The following is a 25214-nucleotide window of genomic DNA, read 5'->3' as shown; positions in this document are numbered from 1 at the left end:
AGTCCCAAATTGAATGTTTGGTGTGCTTTAACACATAATGCATTTATAGGCCCCTTCTTTTCCATAGAGCAAACCATAACAGGAATTGTGTTCTTAGACATGCTTCAACACTTTGCTGTTCCTCAGTTAACAACATTTGCAACCTCAAGTGATATTCCAATTGGATGGTGCTCCGCCACATTGGAGCCTACAAGTGAGGGAGTACCTTCATACTGAATTTCCTGGCCGTTGGATAGGCCGTGATGGGCCAGTTAGGTGGCCTCCACGCTCTCCTGATGTTACTCACTGGACTTCTTCCTGTGGGGGTATGTAAAAGACCTTGTATATTCTGGTGAAAAGGTGTGTAACGTTGATGAACTGAAGAACCGTATTAGGAATGTGATTGCTTCAGTAACACAGATGTTACAGAGTACGTGGAGAGAGATTGAGTTCAGGCTAGATATTGTAAGAGTTACAAATGGAGCTCACGTGGAGTTACACTGAGTTAGAATGACTAGTAAGAACAAATAAACTTTTTGAGTTTTTCTTTAAAATGCATGTTTTTTTCTTCTGTATCTCTGACCATATTAAAACTACACACTTTTAAAAACCGTCAGTCCCATTCCGGACACTATATATATATATATATATTCTACAGGTTAAAATAAAGCAAAAAATACATACATTTCTATACCTTTTGAGTCCTCGTCTGGAGACACAAATTGCACTATATGGCAACGTCGCAAATAAAGAACCATAGATTAGATCTACCAATCTATCAAATAGTTATATCGATTCTTTCCAGATGGCAGCTAAAATCGATATTACTTGATACTAGCACCATTTATTAGTGTAACAGTAGATTCAACTGCTTTGTTGTATTAGTAGAGTAATGCTAATGGCTCCAAGTTAATCTTCGACGTTGCCACATTGTGAAATTTTGATACCCATAGCAGCTGAAGGAGAACATACCATCCTATAACATTATCGCTTTATTTTGGCCCGTAGAATAGTGCTCTGTGGTCCGTGGCCGCCATTTTTAGAACACCCGATATATATATAATCAACATTCAATGAAAACTTATTGATAAAAAAGGAAGTCAAATTTCCATATTAAAATACTATAATTTGGTAGTATCTATTAGTATTTTTTACTAACTTGCTCCTGTTTAAGAATAAAAATTACAAAACTACGTTTTCGTCTTAACATCCTAAGATTGAATTCAAATTGACCGACATTGATAAACAAGATTACTTTTTTTTTTTTGCCGTGTATCATCTTTTTTGACCAGATGTAAAGGAAGTAAAGGAATGAAAACCACTTACTTTCCTTTATAATTACTTATAAAACATGTGGAAAACATAGTGTAACGAATTAGTGATTCACTTGTGTTCCTATGTCAATTATATCCTGCTCCCGCCAAGTGAACTTTGTGGTGGACAAACACAGTGTGCGTGGGTTTTCTCGGGGTTCTTCCGTTTCCTCCCACTTTCTTCATTCCACCATTTCATTCATCTCTCATCATCACCGTCTCCTTTAGCCTAACCGGCATAACCGTGGGACGTAAAACTCAAAAATTTCATTTCATTTCCTATGTCAATTATTACATTCAACTTTTGGAAAACTTCATCCGGACACTCCTCTGCGGCAACAAACACAAGTTTTGTCATTTATCCCAATAAGCTGTTCACATATTTAGTTGTGTCAGTACAGTAGAAATTATAAGAATGACGGGCAAATTATATCAATACTTAATGGTAAATGACAACACCCTGTAAAATTGGAGAAAACTACCTTTGTCTTTTATATACAACAAATAATATGAATCTGTGTACATACGTTTAGTGCACCAACATCCCGCTAATAACCTGTTGATTTTTTTTTTTTTTTTTTTTTTTTAATTCTGGGTTTTGTAAACAAATGATGTGTGATATGGATATTTACACCAAATAGAATAACAGTATGGTATGACTACATTGAATATACATAGTCTAATTGTCTTCTGTCGAGGGATAAGGACGAGGATTTGAATATTTTTATAGAATTAATTTGCTAATAAAATCTGGAATAAATGGGGAAAAAAATTGAAGAGGGTGTTAGTGGGGTGTTTAGAGCATTAAACATATTTACTTAAGATTCATACACGTATTTGTTGTACATAGGAAGAAAATAATAGTTGCCTTCGATTTTACAAGAGGTTGTAGTTTATCACTAAATATTGATATAAATTCTCAATCATTCTTACAATTTCTGCTGTGTTGACACAACTAATTATGTTAAGAGCTTAGGAATAAATGACTCAAGCCTATGTTTGTTCCTGAAGAGGACTGCTTGAGTGAAGTACTCGAAATATTGGATGTATTAATTGACATAGGAACACAAGTAGGTAAAGTAATTCGTTAGATTCCTTTATTTAGTTTCATTGGTATTTTTGTATGCATAACTATTATAGGTATATAGTACCATTTACTTTGATTTTCATATTTTCACGTACTGGGATTTCTGGTACATTGTAATCACTTTAGCTAAATGCATCATCATATAGTGGGGAAAAGCAGCAAAGTACAGAGAAGTATCTGTGAAGCGTCCAGTAAGTCCATGATGGCGAGATCGCAACGTCGTATAGGAATTATTATACCTCAAAACAGAAACGAGTTGAGTTGAGTTGATTTTGAGTTTAACGTCCCGTTCAGCAGCGAGGCTATATGAGACGTGGACCTACTGATTAACGTGGAATCCGAACCACATGAGCTCCCGCCGGGAATCGAACCCGGGACTCCCACGCCAAAGGCGCGTACGCTAACCGCTTAGCCACGGAGGAGCTCAAAACAGAAACGAGAAACGTACTTACATGATGATAGTTACGAACACATTCAATAGCAAAGGGCTAATGGACAATTATAATTACACACCAGAAAAATTATTATATATATATATTTAAGATCTTAAGTAACATAAAGTTTCAGTTTAACGTCCCACAATTATCCCTTTAGGCTAAGGGAGACGAATGATTAAGGCAAATAAGTGATGATGGAAGAATCGATGAAATGAGACTATGGGAGGAAACGGAAGTACTCCGAAAAACCCACGGATGTTGTCCACTACAAACTTACTTGACCGGGCATCGAAGCAGGGATCCCACGCACTAGAGGTAAGCGCTCTATCTTTCAGCCACTGTGCCCCTTCATGTAAATTTAAATAGAATAAATGCTTGTGAGACCTTATTCTGTACGACGTGTATAATTCACTCTTTGTTAATAAATGTATATACTTAATTATAAAACAATAACAAATAATTTAAAGTGTCCTTGAGATCTTTTAATTACATCTGCTTTGTAGTGAATTATGTAATTTATATTAGTTAAAAGATAATGTTCATATAGGAGAAAATAATATTGGTAATTTTTATTTTATTTCATTGTTGTAAAAATAAATACTGTGACGTTTCACGCTATAATTTAAAACTAAACAAAATAAACAGACGTGTGCGTGACTCTTGAATTGGAAGATCGTGGTCAAACCGAAATATTGGTGATCACATATCATGTTTTCCCAACTCACAGAATCAAATGCAGGAATAGTTTAGTATTCAGGTTACAACAGAGATTGTTTGGTTGATTTGATGTTTACAGTCCCGTTTATCACCGAGGCTAGTGAGACACGGACCTACAGCTTAACGTAGTCTGAACTACATGAGCTCTCACCGAGAATTGATCCAGGTCTCCCGATGATAGAGATACTCAAGGCTTAAATGACATGCTTAGTAGATAAATATACAAATTTTGCATTATTCGCCTTATTGATTTACAAGTTTTGAGAAATAGTATCCAGTACATAGTCCCTAGTAACGCATTTTATTTTATAATCAGATTTTCTCTTCCAGGTAATTATGTCATCACTAAGGGTGCTTGCAGTGTTGTAGCTGCAAAAATGTTGGTTTCGGTTTTGCTGCAGTGGTACGCTTATCCTTCGTACTTCACACAAGAAGCTCTACAAGTTGGTAGTGAAACTTTGAAGTGTATAAACGAAACTAGAGTATGGAGCTCCCACATGGAAAGTCTGTGTCACAACGAACATTTTCAGTTTCTGAAATCGATTGATGTGAATGTAGGCTTTATGTTTGAATTGGGCAGATTGACTGATTTATGGCAAAATGATAGTAAAAATATATCCAGTTGGCTCGAAAGACTTAGCCGCGCACCACAGCATTTTGTTACAAGACTTAGCAACGTGATATCTGCGTTATTTCTCCATAGCTTTGATCAGAGTGAAGTGCGACAGAGGAGTATGCAGCTGTTGTTAGATCTTGTGAAGAAAGACAATGAATATGGAACAGCAGTGGTGACATTATTTCTATACAAGTTAGCGGAGGAGCGTGATCCAGAAGCACAGATCGAATTACTTCGTGGATTGCCATTAATGGCAGTTCAAAAGGTAAATTCAGTTGAACTTAGACAATTCTTATGAATAATATGATAGTGATGAAACAATATATTAATCATTCGAGGCTAAAATTGTAATTGATTGTTTGTTTAAGCACGTGAACTTCGATTTTGTGATAAATGGAATAGGTGTTTTCCTCAGCGTAACTGTAAAATGCTAAAAAGAAATTTTCCGGTTTTCTCAAAAATGCAAAATATTTTTAAAGATTCGCCCTATTCCATGCAAATATACATTTAGTGTATTTTGTATCTAATTTGTACATTATTTTATCCAGACATAGTAAACATTATTTATAGCGTAATCAAAATTATATCATGACGTTAATTAAATTTCAGTTGTGTATCGCTATAATGTTGATTGTGCATTCGAAGTAACAATGTTCAGCATGTATACGTTAATAAATACATGTAACACGTACCTCGGCATCCAAATATTTTTGCTAACGTTGTCCCAATATATGAAAGGAAGATCAAAGAACTGTCATTGCTGTAATGTCAAGAATTCATCACACCTCTGATCGAATAACCAAGACAATATATATCATTTACATGTATACACTTTGTGTAATATCGATTTTAGCGATTTTAGGATATGAAAGACCGTTTGCAATCAGCTATTGTGTCCTGTTAAAGTACCACTGAAATACACTAATCTAATACACATTATGTACAAAACGTAATATTGTAATTCTTGGAGTTTAAACTCATGCAGCATTTTAGTGTTCCTAGAAGTCAATATTTTCACCTTTGATGCAGTAAACTATAAAAAATAAAAACGTCTTTTATAGGTGAGGAGATAACACACGGAGAATTTATATCTCAGAATGAATCAGAAATATAGCTACATGTTTGAAGTAAATATATTGTGTTATTGAAGATTGTAAAGGAAAATACCGATGATATATACAACCTGAAACTTCATTTATTATATTATTATTATTATTATTATTATTATTATTATTATTATTATTATTATTATTATTATTATTATTATTATTCCAGTAAGGAGCCATATTCTCGAACTTACCTCATTAGTGAAGATGACGCTAAACATGCAGCACCAAGTTACAGTTGCAGTGTGGGCGATTGCATATTAATGATAGTGATCCTATAATGCTGATGAGACATAATTTTAACGTAACATTTTTGCCGTCGACTGTAGAAAAATGGAGAAAACGACGCGCTTGGAACAGTAAATATTTAGAAAAGGAAATCTGTAACTTCTCGCTGTAGCACCGTAAAGATTGTCGAAGCTTTCTTCAATAGTCCAGGTTCATAGATCCACCTAGGTATACGTGAGCTTGGCACCAGTCAGTCCAGCTTTTGAAACGTGAGAACTATTGTCGCTTCAAATTAATTCATGTCCGCGAACTGAATGACGATGACTCTGACATGCAGTTAAATTTGTTTTAAGAGAATATGAAAATGACGAACTTTCGTTCTGCAATTGTTTTATTTTTCATGAAGTTGTCTTCCACGTGAACAAAAATGTTAATCGACACAACTCTCAGAGAATGTTACAGGGAAACCTAGAGTCATTGTGTTAGCGTTGAGCTTCGAGCATGGTTTGGGCAATGATTGGATGAGAAGGATCGTTAGGACCGAGAATCTTGAAGGACGCAGTTAATGCTCTTCGGCATTGTGAAATTCTTTGTGAACTTGTGGTACCAGTAATTCAAAATGATGAATATGAACACTACCTATTCCAACGGAAGGGTACACTTGTCACTATGCCATTGGGTCGAGGATAAATTTGGATCGCTATTTGCTTAGCAAATTGGTAGGAAAGTAGAAAACTGACAAAATGGTCAGCCCGCATCCCCGATCTCACAACCTGTAGCTTTTGACTGTGGGGTTATTTAAAGGAAAAGATTTACGTCCGGAAATCGCGAGACATAGTCATGGCGAGAAAACCAGTCAAGGACAAAATCCTTTCTTTTCCAAAAAACTTGTATTGTAAAGAATGAGTGAATTTCCAAAGCATTGGCGATTGTTTGGCTGTAAAGGGCGAGTAGTTTGAGGCAGTAGAGTGAGTCTGGTTGGTATTGTTTTTTTTTTTTTTTTTAATTTGGAGAATTAATTTTCCAATGGTGCTATTTCACTCTCATAATTCTGTAATCACATGACAGAATCAAACGCCTAGCTATTTCTGACTTACTCTGTACATTGTATGTATTATGGATAGTCAATTCCAAAATTCGGAAGAATTCCAGATTTAGGAAAAATTTCGATTTCCTAAAGATTAGAAAATTCTGGAATTTTTCCGAAATCCGTAAAGTGAAATTTCTGATTCCGTAAAATAAATTTTCCGGTGTCCGGATTGCGGAAAATTTTGGCTATCCCTAGTATGTGTGCTAAATACAAAGTAAATTTCAAACTTGTTGCACATCGTATAACTATAACATAAGTGAAGCATTGCTGTCGTTTCGCTCGTAAACAGTACTTTTTAGTGTTAAAAAGTGTATCTACTTCCAACTCATTAAAACAAGAGAAACCGAACTCAAGCGATTTTGTACTTGATCAGGTGCATTTGCTGGTCTGTACTTTTATTATTATTATTATTATTATTATTATTATTATTATTATTATTATTATTATTATTATTATTATTATTATTATTATTATTATTATTATTATTATTACTACGCCAGATGTATATAGAACCAAAGATTTTTAGTTTTTATAAATTCAGTACTTCTCGATGAGTATTTTTCTAATTATTATTATTGTTTTTTTCAGGAAAATATAGCATTAGTTCTTCATACTTTAGAATCTTTAAAGAGCACAAGTTCCTTGAAAAGTCTTGTGTTAAGTTTGTTTGTGGAAGTCTGGAAAACAGAATATAGGTGTTACCCATACCTTCAAAAACTCCTCCTTGAAAATGCTCCGGACGGAGAAGAAGGATGGGAATTTGAAATCGCAAGAGCAGCTGCAATTAAAGAAGTTTGTGAAACTAGGTAAGTATTTTTGTGATAAATAACTTGAAAATATAGTGGCAGACATAATTTAACATTAGAGTTTGATAGTTTCATGTATGGTATTATTGTGTTGTAATGCTAATGAGTTCCATTTTTATTTTCCCTCTTAGGCCAAATCAGCACGGATCGGAACTCGTACCTTTACTATCACAGATTTTGAATCGATGTGGAGGGCCATCTGGTAACGTTGCTTCGTCATTGGCTTTGCAAGGGATTGCAGCTTTGTGTAAATCAGGAGAACTTGATGTGTGCACTACATGGAAAGCTTTGGCCCCTAAACTCTCTAGAGATAAGAGACCAGCAGTTGTTGTAAGGTAAACTGATAGATTTCTGATTTATTTTTTTGGTAGGTCATATAGATTTTTTTTTAGGTTATAGAATAGAATTGTGTTACAAGCTGTAAAAATATTCATTAAAGACTGTAAGTTTCTCTCTCTTTTGTTAAATCATGTTTCTAATAGTCTTCCGTTAATTAATATGAAATTAAATCTTCCAGTTTAACGGCTGACGAATATACCTTTTAGGCTAAGGGAGATGGATGATTAAGGCAAGTGAATGATAATGAAAGAATTGGTGGAATGAGATTGTAGGAGGAAACGGGAGTACCTCGAGAAAATTCCAAATACGACACCACCAGAAACTTACTTGGTCGGGGATCGAACCAGGGGTTCCGCGCACCAGAGATAAGCGCTTTACTACTGAACAACCGTGCCTCCCGCCCTTTTGGTAATTAATGTATCAAAATCTTTACGTTTAGCATCTTCGTCACATAGAGATTCATCCTATTTTATTGATAAGTATTAATAATGCGAGCATTTCCCGAAAACTTGAAATTGCCCTTCTCGCTAGTCTGGTAGCTATTGCGTGAGCCTTTGGTACAGGTGGGCACTGGTTCGATTCCCGGTAGTAGAGCATTAAAATTCGAACGCATTAGTGTGATTCGGATTCCACCTTAAATTGTAGATCCACGCCTCATATAGTCTCGGCGCAGAGTAGGCACGCTAAACTTCAACAGACAACAATAAATTTAAAATATCCGGTTAAGCACTTCATAGTACGTCACTTCTTTGGATTTTTTTAAACGACAGAATTGTAATTGCGTGCTCAATATTACACATGTTTGAATATCTATTTTATAGATTTTTCTTTCTTTTGTTTTTTCCTAGTCTCTGTCATCTGTTTAGTATAATTCCTGATCTCCGAGCGTCTGGCCAGGATTATGAAAAACTTGTGACTGAAGTAATAGGAAGACTGTGGAATTACGTGTCAGCAAGCAGTAATGGTGATATTATTAAAGCTGCTTTCAGGTATGAAATATCTCAAAGGGAAGTAGAAGCTTTTCTTTTTTTTTTCAAATTATAGTTTTGTTTCTGTACGATAGTGACCATTGATATGTTTAATTTTCTATTGGCTACTTTATCGCGAGTAATATTTACTTGTTTCCTTATGTCTATTAACTTTTGTATTTGTCTGTCTTTTAGAGGTAGGAAGTATTCATATGATACATAATAGTGGTGTGATAAGATAGATGGCATAAGTATAGAAATATAAGGAAAAGAAGACTACATTATTGAGTTCGTCTTAAAAGCAAAAAGGTAAACCTACTATACCAAATATCTTATAGTTCTTAGTACTCATTGTATTTTGTTTCTTTTATCCAATGAAGTTTAGTTGTATTATATTAATATACTATGCACTGTTTAACATTATACATAACCATTTGTGCATGTGATCTTTTTCGTCTCTTAGTTTATTAAATTTCTTTAAAGGGCACTGTCAAAATTTAATCTAGAAGCATTTACACTTAAAGGGCTTCCTAGCCAATATCGCCAGGGATTGACGTTGCCAAGTGCATATGCAAAAACACCCGTTGAGGCTGCACGGAAACCAGAAGATGTTCTTCCATATATACCAGGTAAGGAAACTAATTCGCGTTTTATCCATATAAATGCTTTTATGTTTTTAACCTTGGACATTTTATGTTAAATAAGATCCATTGTCAAGAGTACGTAATACAGTTTGGCGATTTGTGGATGAGAAATAGTGAAGTGTCATCAGTGTACATGTTGCTTTATGTATTCATGTGAAGACAGACAACAAATTTCTCATCTTTAAAATTGATTTATAATGAAGAAGAGTATCAAATCATAGTATCATCTTTCAGTAGCGAGAAGCGTGTTCTGGAGGCGTCATTGAATCAGGAAGCTTTGTCATAAGAAGTAAATGCAGTTATTTATTTAGTTATAACGACATGAGGACAATACGCTGATATTACTGTATTCAGCTTACACTGTATTTGAAACATATATGCTTTACCAAAAGTAGCATTCTTAAGATGATTGTGTTTCGCCTTGGACATTCACGGAGTTTTGTCGTTCCATTACTTTCTTGGGGACTCTGCAAAAATTTAATTGAGCTTTTCTTCAGAATTTGATCGTATAACTCTGTATATGTAAAGCAAATTAAATTCATTGTATGAAAAAAACATCGTCGTACGAACACTGATGAATTCTGAATTCAGACACCTTGAGAAAATTGTTGAATGGCAGCTCATACTGTTGTAATATTATTATACGACTTTTTATTCTTTCTATCTCTCTCTCTATCTTTATATTATCTATAGCTTTAGATATCTCAGTGTTTATTAAAATCTAGATTGTCTCTTCTGAGTATCAAATTGTCTTTAGTTCAAAGCTTCATTTAGAATATTAATGTTATTTACATGCTCATTATACGATATCGTTTTCGTAGTTTTGTCTAGTAAGAAGAAAGTAAATTCATTTTTGATATTCGATACCTTGAACCGTATTATTTGACTACTCAACTTTTTTTCTTTCTTTTTCTGTTTCTTTTCTTTTTTTAATGAAGTCTTTTTAAAAACTTCTTTATTTTTATTAGGAGAATGCTGGGTTCAGCTTTTGAGGAATGTTTGTTCCGAAGCGTTGGAAGAAGCTGGAAATTTTGTATCTCATTTGGTTAGCCTGGAAGTTTCGGAATATCGAGGTGGTATTTATAACACAATAAATGTGGATGGTGTAAAGGGTGAACCAGCGACCTATTCGTATTTACCTGCGAAGAGCGTGTGTCGTGGACTAATTGACTTTTTGTACAGACTGGCACAGAAGGGTGTTACTATTACAAATGACGAGATTCGAGCAGCAGTATCCCAGTGCCTTCGAATATTGAGTCAGTCTTATCCGAAACCCTTAGCTCCATTGAACTGGAGTTTTCTTTTGGAGTTTATGAAGCAGGGGCCCCATTTTCGAAACTATTGTATTGCTCTTACTGCTAAGCAAGCGATAGCATCAGGATCTGCCAGAAGACTTTTGGAAAATTATCTTACAATATATGAGAAAAATATTGACACTGTAAGTATATTTAGAATTAGTTTTAATCGTGTTTGATAGATGTAAAGTCAAATAATTATAGTAAAACCTCCCTTAACGGATACCTCCATAATACGGACAAACATTTTGTACCAGCATAAATATATGTATTACTGTGGAAAAAAAAACCTCCCTTTTGTGGATACTTTCAGGTACAGACACAGACAGTCGTATTTTATACCAAATGTTGTTGAAATCTCGTTATAACAGAGAGGAATTATTCTTAGCTTATACACATTTAGAACAGAAAATGCATTAAATGCAATTTGAAAATAAATCTCCAACTGATTCAGCAGTTAAAAGCAAATTTCGATCAGAAATTAGTGTCCGCAAGATATATATATATATACATATATATATATGTTACAAATAAGATGGCCAATATCTCGAGATCTCGTAAAGTTAAAGGCATGAAAATTGGTATTTAGGCTTTTTATTTAAAATAATTAAAGACGTATTTCAGCGTTTTTTGATGTTTCCCCAAGAAGGGAAGAAAAGTGGTGTGGGTTGCAATTATTGTAATAAAATGGACATGTCTCAAAATCCCTTAAGACTAGAGATACGTTAGTATGTTAGGGATATGAGAAGTGCGAGATCATAGGCCGAGCAAATGCGGGGCTCTGTGCGAAGTCCTCAACTAGCCGAAGGTTAGTATTGATATATAATGTAGTGACATCTGTGGAAGCGAAGATTGTTTTAGGGAGGAGGATTTTGGTGGTGGAGCAAATATTCGATTAAAAATGAGTTGTGTCTTTCAGGTATGACTGAGAGCCTGGATATGGGGTTGGAGGTGGTAAATTAAGGAGAGCGGAGATAGAATATTTTCGTTAAGGGTATTGATATTGGAAAAATTTGGTCTTTATGTTTTGCGGGTTTGTGAATTTTGGAAAGGACAAAGAATTTATGAATTTAAATGTTCTAGAAGTAGTAAAATGGTGATTTGATATAGGCCCTCAAGTGAGCCACCGTTGATTAGATAAACTGGATATTAAAGAAAGGAACCATGGATGGGGGTCTTTTTCGAGAGGGTTGTAGTAAATGCGGTTGAAAACTTGTGCAGGGCTTCGATCGGTTTCCTGAGTTATTGGTGTCCACTGTGGTGAAGACCTTATCTACGGGCCGGATGAACATGGTGTAGTCAGAACGCAGTGTAGATGTCATCATGTCAATCACTCGTAATATAATTAAGAATCCTCTATAATTATGTAGTTAAAAAATTTAGTGACAGTGTTAAACAAAATTTAGATTGCCTGCTAATTTTCCAATTGCAGGATGATGATGTCATTATGATATATACAAATTTAGGAGATCTTTGTAAGGGGATACCTCCAAATGTTTTGAAACACTTTATTGAAGGGACCTTAACCAAAGCACTCATTTCTGCAAAAGAAGGTTGGTATCAATAATTTTAATATTATTTGTTTACTTTTTCATTATATGTTCGTATGTTTATGTGAATTTGTTGATATAAGGCCTAGTTGTACATATGACTATACCGAAGTGAAAACCCAACAAAAAATAAGCAATTGCCATTTTTTAATGAGATGATGTTTCCGAAATAGATAAGTTTTATGACATTACATCTTACAGGTTTATGACATTCCTAAATACCACTTGCACTTCCGAACTTTCGACTGTCCCTTCTCGAGTGTGGTTACAGAGGGTAAAAATATTAAAGAAAATAAAAAGAACGGACTTACCAGGGTAGAACAGTAACTTCGGTACTAAAACTTCCGAAGTTTTAGTAAGACGATCACAATTGAGCCAAATATTAAAATGTTTCCAACTGTGGTTTTGGAAACATTTTGTCAAAACCAAAAATCTACGTCAAATGATGGAAACATAAATTGCAATATGATGGGAGTTGTTTTGTTTATTGGTGGAAGGGTTTTTTAATGAATAAACAACATTTTTAAAAGCGAGTCCTTCTCCTGCATTTTTAGCCCCTAAAATTTCTGAATCTTCTATCCTGTGTTGAGTTTCTTTTAAATGTTTCGACAGATCTGACAGCGGACTTAATTGATGTAGCATCCCTAATGTGTTCCTTTACAGGGATTTTGAGTGTTTTTTTTTTTTTTTTTTTTTAATAATCTTCCCTATGTAATTTCATGGGAATTGCATTTTATTTCGTAGATACCCGATTTCTCATCTAAATGTGTATAATAACTCTTATATTGGGCGATGTTCTCCTTTAAAATTTTTGGGTGCTTCAAAGCAGTATGGAAAGCGTGCTGTATAAAAATAATCTTCAGTGTTGTCAATCTTGGAAAAATAGGTAGTCCCATCGGTTGTGGAAAAATTTCATTTTACGTGCCATTCTACTTACTTCTTTGGAATCTGTCTTATACATAGAAATTGATCATTTATTGAAGCTTGGCAGTAATTGGTATAACCAGGTTAGAAGAAACTCACGTTCTGACAGACCTGAAGCCGAAATCAATGACCCAAAATGAATGGGACTATCTATCTTTTTCTTTCTTCTTCAGATTGACAAGAGCACTGAAGAAGAATTTTAGACAGAATTGTTTTCTTACTGCTTTGAGCCCTCCAGAACTTTAGAGAACACCATCCAATTTAAGAGTCATACACATCTCGATGAGAAATTGGGTATCTATGAAATGAAATGCAGTTACCGTGAGAGTTACATAGGCAAGATTTAAAAAATAAAAAGAAAAGAAAAAAACTTTCAAGATCTCTGTAAACGAACATGTTAGGAATGCTAAATCGGTCAGGTCTGTCTAAACATTTAAAAGAAGCTCAACACAGGATAGAAGATTCAAAAAATTTATTGGGGCTAAAAGTGAAGTAGAAAGATTCGTTTTTAAAAATTGGTCTATTCTTCTTCTTCTTCTTCTTCTTCTTCTTCTTCTTCTTCTTATTATTATTATTATTATTATTATTATTATTATTATTATTATTATTATTATTATTATTATTATTATTATGTATTCTGCTTTTCGGCAGGTCCTGGAACTAATGAGAAAAAAAAAAAGTTAGACAAGAAATGGTTAAATGATGAACAGGAAGCAGCAGTTTCAAAATTCGCACACCGTTGACATAACAATAAAAAATACCAACTTTCCACCAATGAACAAAAGAATGCGCAAATTAACACCGCTATGTTGCATCTTATGTTTTCATCATTTGACGTATGATCTTTGGTTTTGGCATGCGGACTTACTAGAGTTGAGCAGCGCTGGTGGTGTCTCCAGCGCTGTTCAACTCTAGTAGGCCCGTTCCTTTTATTTTCCCGATGTTTTTATTTTCTTTCTCCTCTTTTTATTGTCCGTGACCAAGACTTCAGGGGAAAGTTGAGAGCTTGGTAGTGCAAGTGGTATTCAGGAATTTCACAAATCTGTCAGTAGAATGCTTCAAAATAGTTTCCTGTGGCAAACTAAGCAACATTGCAAACATTCCTGGAAGCCGTTTTCCACCCTGAAAGGAAGGATATGTTAAATATTAGAAAGAGTAATGAAAAGATTAAATTTCAGAAAAGATATATGTATATGATTTGTAGCAAAAGCTTAAGAGATTTTCAAGAAGGAACAATATGTATCAAAATATCAAAGTCGAAATTTTTTTCACTTCCACTCAAATTTGTTATTCGCCTAAGACAGATGCGTCATCACAGTTTGCCCATTTTGTTACTATGAAAATGTTAACTTACTTCTAGGTGTAGTTTCTCACTATTCTAAGAACTTTCCCACTAATCGTTGCGATTAATAGTAAATATCTGTAATGACGAGAACGAATCTTGTGTGAGTATCACATGTAAAACGTGTAGAATTCGTAATTTTGAGAACAAATACAGAATTTTGCTGATGACACATTGATTTTTTTTTGTTTGTTTGTTTGTAAAAAAGGGAAGCGTAAGTGAAGCATTCGGCGATCTAATAAGAAATACCTCCATTTTTGAACCACTGCTTCCTAGTGAAGACACAAAACAGATGCTCCTTTGAGAATGAAAGTACAAGTAATAGAGAACACATTCTTCTACAAATTGATTTTGCAGAAAACTATTATCCTACATCAAGATGAAATTAAGACTGCATACTGGGGAGCCCAACAGGGTACCATATTTACTGCTGTAGAATGAATATCTCCAGTATTTATTCAAAGTTACGCCATTGTAACTCTAGAATTGACCCATTATAAATATGTTGTTAGTGCTTTCCTGAACGTGTTATTTGGATTGGATTAATTAAAAAACAATGTTCACAAGTAAAAAGCGTTAATATTGTCTCTGATGAAACAGTCAGCTAGTTTAAACAGCGGTTCACTTTGTGTAATATAACACTTCTTCAAGAGCGTTACAAGTTCTTTGGACGTAGAATTTCTTGGTTACAAATCGTGGTAAGGGAAATGGGTGCTGAATTAAAACGCCCTGTGTGGAATCCAGTGTTAGAAGATTTAAAGTCAGTGACGCAAAGACATTTTATGAGTGTGCGTCTGCAGTTTCAAAATTAACAATGGTTCTATTTTGTCCAGAGGAAAATGTGCTAAAGGAGAAAGAATTGAATATACGTTTGCAGAACATCTCGGTACTTCCAGACATATAGTCAGTCTGCTATTTATAAGCAGTGTTGTGAGCTTCCTCGTGCCTAAGCGGTTAGCATACACATCTTTGGTGTGAAAGACCCGGGTTCGGTTGCCGGCGGGAGCTCATGTGGTTCGGATTCCACATTAAGCTGTAGGTCCACGTCTCATATAGCCTCGCTGCTGCAAGGGACACTAAACTGAAAAGCAAAGCAAATCAAATGAAATCAGGAAGCAGTCTCCCCATATATAGTGTGTTACAAAACAAATTCGCTTTCTGAAGTTAAACAGAACTTACAGTTCAAGGTTTCAGTAACCCATTTCGATTCTGATGAATCCACTGATTGTAGAGAACCAGAACTTCAAGTAGGGGCGTTTGTTGCTGTCCGAGTCATTGGTAAGAGATCTGTTGAACGATTCATCGTATGATACAGAAAGCGAAGTGGCAATCTTGAAAAAAAAACTAACGGTACTGGAGAGTAGAAATTCGTTTTTAAAGGGAACTGTAAGTTTTGGATACCATACACTGGAATTTAAAGTATCTCCTGATCCCTGACATCGACGGTCATAAAAGATATTTTTCCGTGAAGTAAATGTAGCATTCATAGAATAAATTCTTCAGTGGTTCACGTGAGTATTCGGCTTTTTATTATTTGACAATATTTCATTTTAATGTCTATCTTATACGTAGTTCTATCGTAGTATTTTATATTATACATTGTTTTAAGTATATTATAATTTCATTTCATATTAGTATCTTAGCAGAAATATACATTTGAAACAGATTGTTATATATTTTATTAGATTCGCAGAGGTGTCCCTTTCCGTCACATTCTATGACCACTAATATAATTCAGACAGATACCCAAACTAATTATTTGTCAGTACTGAAGCAGCATTATCTTGAAGGACGTAACTAGTACTGTCATCGATAAGATATGGCAAAGAGTGCTTGAGGAACTTGACAAAAGTTTCTACCCAAGTCCCCTTATCTGCAGCTGCTTTACTATTTCGAGTCTCGTTGCGGCACAAGAACTTAAATTTATTCATGGGCAATAGTGCGTGTTTCAATACGCATATTCTGGCATAGAAATACCAAGTACACTTTTCTCGTTTATTGCGAAAACAATCGGGAATTTATGTTGCTAATTGTTGATAGTATGAATGTATTCAAATATCCCGTTCCGTCATATAAAATGGACCATATTATCCCTCTATTTAACAGACTAATTGAGGCTAAAGAATGTATGCTAAATCACGAATTATGTTTTGAAATAGGATATAACACTTGAAATTGTGCTGTATGGTTTAAGTAAAATATTTTACTGTGTTTACTAATACCATAACAGGAATAAATACCTCTCCACAACTACATATTAGGAGGGTTGAAAACAAAGTCTCAAGTTTCAGTTGCTTTCCCATTTAATGAAGTTTTTTAATAAAGATCTAAACTGCCTGAAATGTTCATAATAAGTCAACACTTCCGAATCTGAACCACATTTGGTGGATTAGTTAAATTCTGTTCATTAAATCTTCAAAGTTGTTGATTCGAAGCTCTGGAAATTGAAGGTTTACTATTTTGTCTGCTGTACCTATGACTATACTTACAATATGAGTATGAATATTTGTGAATCGTAGTTCTAAGTCTTATTATTGTATCTACTGTACACTCCTATTCTTTATGTATATTGTAGAATGAAGAAAATAGAAATTCAAGCTCAGATAATAATTATTTCAAGTTTACTTTATGATTTTCTGGCTTCTAATACCAATTTGTATCAACGGTTTGCTCCTATTCGTAGTTGAGCAAGAACTGAGGGAGCAAGCAATTCTGACTTTTATAGAGTATACCAATCCTGGCATTTGCTTTGTAAGAGTTGACATCATTTTGTGAATATAAGTCGCATTTGCGAATGATTCGTAGAATAAATATTTGTTAGCCTACTAACTTTTATTCTTGATCTGTAACGCTTCTAAACTTCTGATCATGATTATACTTTCTTTACAGATCAAACTCCTGAAGCAGCAAATTTATTTAAAACGTTGCTGTCACATATTAAATCAGCTTTTCAAAGAGAGGATATTCACGATGCCAACAGAACCATGATGGCTTTAGTAGTGGAAAGCTTGTTAGACAATATTAATCCTGAGGATGAGGTATTTATTATTTGATCTAAATATAAACTTATTTTAACTTAAGTTCAAGAGATATTACTTCCATTTCGTTTTTATAACACTCATAAATAATAATAATAATAATAATAATAATAATAATAATAATAATAATAATAATAATAATAATAATAATAATAATAATTCAGTTTTCTTTCGTATCGTATATGATACTTGTAGGGAAGAGTCAATTTAGCTCATGTTTACCTTCTTAAAAATGTTTTTCAAAAGCTCTTGAAGCGGTGTACTTCCTTTAAAAAACTTAAAAACGAAAGCTACTCCTTGAAATTTACAAGAAGGAACGTAGCTTTTGAAATACATTACACACTTGTTTGCCTTAAAGGTTCTTAACAGAATTTTTGAATCAATCAATAACGACTGAAGACTATGTTAGCTATTTATATGTTGAAGGCTGTCAATATTTACATTTTATAAGCTATGTACATCAAAAACCCGCTTTGACAAAAAAAAAAAAAAAAAAAAAAAAAAAAGTTTTAAATGAATTTGCAGTTGATCTTTATTTGATATAACAGTGATCTTCATTTGAATCTCAAAGAGTCGTAGTTGCCGTTGTTTAATTTCTACCGGAAATGATACGCCATTTCAAAAGTTCTTAAAGAACAAGAAGCTTGATTGTAAAGTTTTGTTAACTTACCTTTCTTCAATTTTGTGCGTATAAAAGTGCTAAATGACATTTTGTTTTTGAGATGATTTTCCACTAAAGTTAAACTTATTAAGAATGGGAGGCAAATCTGCTGAAACTGTTTATAGACTATCTCGCCACAGTTTGATTACACTAGCCAACAGTGAAAATGTAACTAGAATGAAATAGATGTTTGTTAACTGTATCGACCACGCTGATAACGAAAACGACAATGAAAAACTCGAATTAGCTCTCGTTTCCAAGTTAAAGAAGGGGGGGGGGGATGCATTTAATTATAAATACTATATTTTATTAGCTTTCATTGTCAATCCCTTCCCATTAGGCTTCGAAATCTCGATGATGGTAGACAGACTGACTGTTTCCTACAGGCAACAATAGCTATGTGTATTTTGTTGCTATTTTTAGCCCGGGATCATAGCAACTGGGGGAGGGGAAGGGGAAGAAGAACGGAGGAGTGGAGCATGTTTCCTTTAAGCGTAGGTTCAGTTTGTTACAAATTGTGTTCTGTTCGTGTTCTAGAAAAAGGTATTACTGAAGTGTAGTTAGTGTGTGTGGTCACTAATTGCTGTGATTCATTATGCCTCACAAATATGTAGACAGTGCTGACAATTTTTGCTACAGAGCAGACAGGCTACATTGAGATCGCAAAGGAGACTAATAACGCTATATATTAGGAAAGCGTACAGACCGTACTTTGGCTGTGAAATCAGGGACCACGACAAGCTCTGGGCTCCTCAGGTATGTTGCAATTTTGTGTCTCGAGTCTTCATTCGTGGTTGAATCTTAAAGGATCTTCCATGGGCTTTGCTATTCCCATGATCTGGCGAGAATCACCAAACCATGTGAATGATTGTTACTTTTGTGTGACAACTCAAGTAATATGGTATTTCCAAGAAGAGAAATCTTTCTTCACATATGCTAACATACCGTTGGCCATGCGACCAGTGCCTCACGCAGACGGACTACCTGTTCCTGACCCACCTGCCTTTGTTTAAATGTCAACAAACTTTCTAGGAAATAAGAGGGCAGGAAACTGTAAGGATCTGGTGGCAAATCTTCTGCACTGTTGCGGTAGACTGGGGTGCAATGTGTCCTCGCAGTTACATTTCTTAGATTCCCAGAAGGACTTCTTTCCTAACGACTATGGTGCTGTAAGCGACGAGCACGAGGAACTCTTCCACCAGCAAATTTCGGACGTGGAAATGAGATACCAGAAAAAGTGGAGTGCATCAATGTTAGCCGATTACTGCTGGACACTAATCAGGGAATCACCAGCAGAAAACTACAAACACCAGGCAAAGCGGTTGCGCTTTCAGTGACCTTTCTCCGAGGGATAATAACAAGGAAAATACATGCATAAAATTATATAGGCAATAACGTAGTTATCGTAACTTCAAAACGAGAGCTGATCTTGCATTTTCATTAACATTTTTGTTATCAGCATACCCGAAAACATAAAGTTTAGCTGCTTTCATGCCAGTTACAGAAAAAAAAGTGAAATTTTGTTGGGTAGTGTTATTAATCAAAAGTCAAGAGTAATTATAAATAATTTTCAAGATTTACAACAGTAGCACAGCAGAATTGTGTTCTTATTTATAAGAAAACTACCAAATTTCTTGTACACATATTTTCAAGCACTTCACATGATCACTTTTATTCACTCTGCAGTTGTCAAAATGATAGTCCTTTTTATTCAAAACCTTTCAGAGCATATTAGCGGTATGCTCTTAGTGGCAGTTGTGATTTTCACTTTCACTTCTGGGATATTGTAGGAAGAAAAGGGATAAAAGCCTTACGCTTGACACACTCACAGAAAACAGTCGCATGGGGAGGAGCAGCAGCCAGTCAGCAGTAGCTTCTGATCGTCCTTACTTTCATCTCTGATCAGTCGTTGTAGTAAGGATTAGTTCAAGATCTGCCTCGATTTCCTCCACTACTAAATTTTCCTCTACCATCATAGTCCTCGTTCAGTTGGGATAGTCCGGTATATCGAGGTACGGTGACTTTCATGAAACACACAAAATACCTTCTCTTTGCCGTATGCTGCCATCTTCTAATACTTGCCTTTTAAGGATCATATCCAGAAGAACTATTGACACTGGTAGAAAAAGAAAGAAATTGAGTTTCTGTATCAATCTATGCAATTACAATTATAGCACATTTCATAACCTGCGTATAAACAATAATGAAATCAATTTAGAGTAACTCACTACTAGTCAGAGGCGGCCTTTATTCCCGCGGGGCCCTGGGCGAGTTGGCGCCGTCGGGCCCTACTATTTGGATTGGAGACACTCGCGCAATCATGCTTTGTAACCTTTTGTGTAAAACAAACTGTTGTTGTAAGATGAATTGAAGTATACATTGCTTTAAAATAAAACAAGAAACTAGAATGCTTAGGTGTACTTTAAAAAAACAGCTTTGCGACTTTTCAGTTGACTGAATTATTCTATCAAAGCACCATATTCTAAAGAAGAAGCTACGTCGTTTTCGATGGAAAGAAGGGCGAAAGTAGTCAGTTTCTGTTGGGACATGGTGCTCCTGAAGTATGTTTTTATGAGTTTTGGTCTTGAAAAGCTTCTCTCTCCAGATGCAACGGTAACCGGTATTGTGTATAATATTCGTAAAGCACTGTCTAAATTAGGGTAGATCTCGTCCAATTTGTTTTTACTTATATATAAGCACTGATAGTAGGTTATTTAGCCATCAAAGGCTCGCGAGAACACCCTCAATTCTTCATACGTTCCAGTCCATCTATGCTACTTTTTCCTCCTGCAGCTAATGTTCTAAGTTTTGCAGCACTTCATAAGGCCTTCGTTGCTCATATCAATCAATTTTTTAACCTGATATAGAAAACCAAATGTGTGTTCATGCTTCTTCAGAGCTTCGAATCGTAGTTCACACCTTCATCGGATCGTATCAATAATTACATAGAAGTATTCTATTTTGAAGCAGTCTTCTGCAGAAAGCTCTCGGTCCGCGTCCTCAACTTCGTAAGAGAATAGTCTGTTTTTCTTTCTTTTTCAGACAGTCTTGAAAATGGTTTCAGTTCCCACTTCTGCTGTTAGCACGATTGTCTGAAAGCCACTTTCCCCGTAGTCTTCAAGCCATTTGAGAAACAATTCCAGGTGTTTTCTTGTTACACTTAAGTTCATTTTCTCACCGTGCCACACTTTGCTGATGGCAGTAACTTTTGTAAGGATTTCGTACCACATTACAAGTGAGATGTCAAGTTCAGAAGTTGTTATTTCTGCTTCTAATGACTGGCAGTCACTGACCAATACACAGTCTGTACTTCTTTCAGACGAACTTTGCATCCCACACACTGTTAAGTTGGTATCTGTCTGCTTCGACAGATTCTACTTTGCATTCCTACATTGTTTCCGAAAGAGGTTTCAAAGAAATTTGGTCATGTTCTTTAAGTATAGCCTATCTTTCACTTGAGCCAGGAAAAAGTGTGTACAGTCTCTGTAGAATTCCAAGGAAGAATTTAGTACGTGCGCAGCAACTTGCCGCGTCTCCCAATGCCAAGTTCCAGTTGTGACTTACACAGGGTACAAAAAAGCGAGGGGATTTACATTGACAATTCTTCTTTACACGCCGCTCTTTTCTCCAAGCATGTTTGCGGCATTATCATAGCCTTGGCCTCTACAGTTTTGCGATGATAGTCCCAGTTTTTTAATTGCGGTGAAAATGTAACATGCTAAGCTTTCAGCTGTAGTTTCCTTGATAGCTATAAAGTCCACAAAGTGCTCCTCGATTTTGCCTGTGGTTTTGTTAATAAAACGCAGGATCAGTGAAACTAGTGGCACCTCGAATGCAGTCAACAATAATTGAAAAGTATCATCACTTTCTTCACAGTTTCAACTTTGACGTTAGTCGCAAACAGTTATGTAAGTTCATCTTTCATATTCTTTTTAAGGTAATGGTCCTTAAGGTCCTTCAATAGGCACTCACGCATCTGGAGAATTTAGTTGATGGACGAATGCGCCACGTAGTGGCACTTCGTGTAACCCACACAAATACAGCAAACACAGCAAGGGTGCAGGTCAAAACTCATCCGGCCTTACCCCCTGGAGTCACAGATCTTGTCCCTGTGCAGAGAATGGTGGTAAAACAAAAATTCTTGTCCATTATAAACCCTCTGTTCGATGTGTAGCCTCTCTGTCTGTAAACATCGTTCTCTTGCGATGATTTACACTACAAATCAGATGTTATTGGCTCTATATGTAACACGGGTCATAGGGAAATTTTCAATGCATATAGACTTATTCAATATAAAAACTAATAGCAAAACGCTCATCTTTCAACGTAAATCACATTACACAGAGTTAAACCTACGTATATGTGCAATTCTTATGTAAAAATGACTAGAGTAGCAAAGGACCGAAGCACATGAAAGGCTCTAGCCAGTGGCGTAGCCAGAAAACTCGTCAAGGGGAGATTCAGAAAGCATTGCTGGAACGCAATTCTTGTATTCATATGAAATAATCAATAGTTTTTACTTTTACTACAGATAAGCTTTCCATTTTATTCTCGTATGAGTCTCCTTCTTCCCACCTATGTTAACTACATAAAATACATTACCCAAAGTTTGTATTATTATTATTATTATTATTATTATTATTATTATTATTATTATTATTATTATTATTATTATTATTATTATTATTATTCAAGAAAGCGTTGTATGTAATGTCAACCTCCAAATTATCCTTACATACCTTATTCAAAATAGTAGTATCAACTACCAACTCGTAAACTTACCACTGACGTATTTAGGGGGCTATCGGGCTCCAGTCCCCTCCCCGGCCCGAAAATCGTTAAAATTTGCTGGCACCCATAAGGAAAAATTAAAGTGCTTATTGACATATTGTGCATAGCCCTACGTCTCCTAAACAAAATCCTAAATATGCCACTGAAACTTACTCAATATTTCTGATAAAATATCCTATATCCTATTGTATAAAGTATACTCTTTTACTTTATGAGTTTAATATTTCGACTTTTTTCGTTGCGTCCCTCTTCTAAAATTCACAACGACGCAATTTGAGTCATAATTGCAACCTGTATGTACAAAATTTAACAAAAGTAATAAATAAACTTATCCGTAATGAAAATAAATTAAAATACAATAAAACTCTGTTCATTTGGCTATATAAACTCTTCTATGTGAGGGGAAAATCGTTAGTAAAATTACTGTGGCAATAACAATTTCGTACTTTCAGTGTTCTAGAACTAAGCAGATCATAGTGTCTTATCGATACCAAGAAAATTAATGTGAGATCCAAGTATACCTAAAGTTGTTCTTTTCTCCAAGATCATGAACCTTAGATTACCCTTTTTCTTTCTTTCCTTTTGTTTTCAAAACGTGACATTTCTAGTAACCAGAAGGAAAAGTACATCCCAACGTTAGATTTTGTCATTGGCGTCTCTGGCATGTAAAATTTGGGGGGGACATCAAAGGAAATGATCTAACTGCTAGTATCTCAGCGGAATTTTAGATCATGTCATTTCAAAATATTGGGGGGGACGCGTCCCCCCCGTCCCCCCCGCCAGAGACGCCCATGGATTTTGTTGTACAAAAATCTTTGGAATAGATCGATTAATTCAAATGCTAGTTCCATCTCGATTCCTCTAAGCGAGGAAAATTACCCAAATTGGTCTAGAATAAAATCTTGCGGTGGCGATGAAGTTCTACTTCTTGTCGTGCCGTGGAGAATTAGCACCCGGAACGAGAGTATACGACGGCGCCCTCCGTACATATGAGTGAGGTCGACAGACCAGCCGTGAAACGCCATGTTTGGCGGGAAGCGTAAGAAAATTTTCAAAAATAAACCCTGATTTTCATTGGTTTTGAGCACTTTTTATTATTTTTTTCTTCCATTTTATATATGTGCACGCGATGCGGACTGGTAGTTCACAGTCTCTGTCCTTGGTTAGCTGCCAGTCCTGATGGGCTTATCCACGACGATGGATTGTTGGAAGTGAAGTGTCCAAGTTCAGCTCGTGATTATACCCCAACAGAAGCGGCTACAAAATTGAAGAAGTTTTACTTACACATAGACTCTCTCACAAAGGAGCTGAAACTGAAAAGTAACCATAACTATTACTATCAAATTCAGGGACAGTTACGAGTGACAGGTAGACAGTGGCAAGGGTGCCGGTTTCTCTGTAAATTTGGGGGGGGGGTATTCAGATGCAGAAGGTATATTTTTTTTCTATATATGAAGATTTTAATACAAATTGCACTCAAAAATTATGCCAAATATTGTATATTTTACAAATATAATAGGGGACCCACATGAGCTTTGGGGGCCCGGGCCCCCAGGATCGGCGCCTTTGGACAGTAGTGTGACTTTGCTGTTTGGACACCAAAGGGACTATCCATTGAACGTATCCGAAGAGATTATCATTTTTTGAATAAAGTGTTTCCAAAATTACAAACATTTTATATGTGTTATATTTTACCAGAGTTGCTGGATCCTCGAGTAAGATGAAGTCAGAAGATACAATTTCGTGATAGGAGGGATAATCTCAAATCGTAGAAGGAAACGTTGTAGGAGTACCAAATACACCCATGTAACTATGGGAAACTCATGCATTCTGCTGTGCATTTCTTCATATTTCTTTTTTTACAAATTATAGTATACCCGTCTGCCTCAAATAAGATTTTAAAAGGTGAAAAATAAACAACATAAAACTTTACAATTCTTAAAAAGTTATATCTAAATTTTCCACCACAAAACAGTTTACATTTTTCAAAAAAAAAAAAAAAAAAAAAAAAAAAAAAGTTGGTAGGCATATTTAATGTAATATTATTTGTAATATCACATGTAGAAACGTTTGAACAATATTTTCATTTGAGAAACAAGTGAGTTTCCTTTCAAAGTGAAAAACTACAATAAGTAGCTTCCGATTTATGGGAATTCAATAATAAAACCGGAAGTAGTACATCTATAACTTTTGTTTTCAATAGAATGATCCTCGTGTTCTCGTTTGGCAGAATCCTGTTTCGCAGATAGGGATTCCAACTGGTTTTCAACGTTCAGTGTTGCC

The 25214-nt window shown here is 35.2% G+C and overlaps 1 protein-coding gene across 1 annotated transcript in view; it reads left to right on the top strand.

Annotated features, from left to right (window-relative positions):
- Positions 1-25214, top strand: part of LOC145677131 (focadhesin) — an 88081-nt gene that overhangs the window by 31707 nt on the left and 31160 nt on the right. Inside the window, exons 7-14 of the mRNA XM_081747778.1 lie at positions 3864-4414; positions 7162-7379; positions 7511-7714; positions 8567-8707; positions 9170-9315; positions 10299-10768; positions 12058-12178; positions 17331-17479. Coding sequence (XP_081603904.1) covers positions 3864-4414; positions 7162-7379; positions 7511-7714; positions 8567-8707; positions 9170-9315; positions 10299-10768; positions 12058-12178; positions 17331-17479 — 2000 coding nt within the window. The remainder of the gene's footprint in view (positions 1-3863; positions 4415-7161; positions 7380-7510; positions 7715-8566; positions 8708-9169; positions 9316-10298; positions 10769-12057; positions 12179-17330; positions 17480-25214) is intronic.

Source organism: Thermobia domestica, chromosome 2 (genome assembly GCF_964235325.1).
Source record: "Thermobia domestica chromosome 2, izTheDome1.hap1.1, whole genome shotgun sequence".
Taxonomy (NCBI): Eukaryota; Metazoa; Arthropoda; class Insecta; order Zygentoma; family Lepismatidae; genus Thermobia; species Thermobia domestica.
The sequence above is the reverse complement of the archived record's forward strand: the minus strand, read 5'-3'. Positions and strand labels throughout refer to the sequence as shown.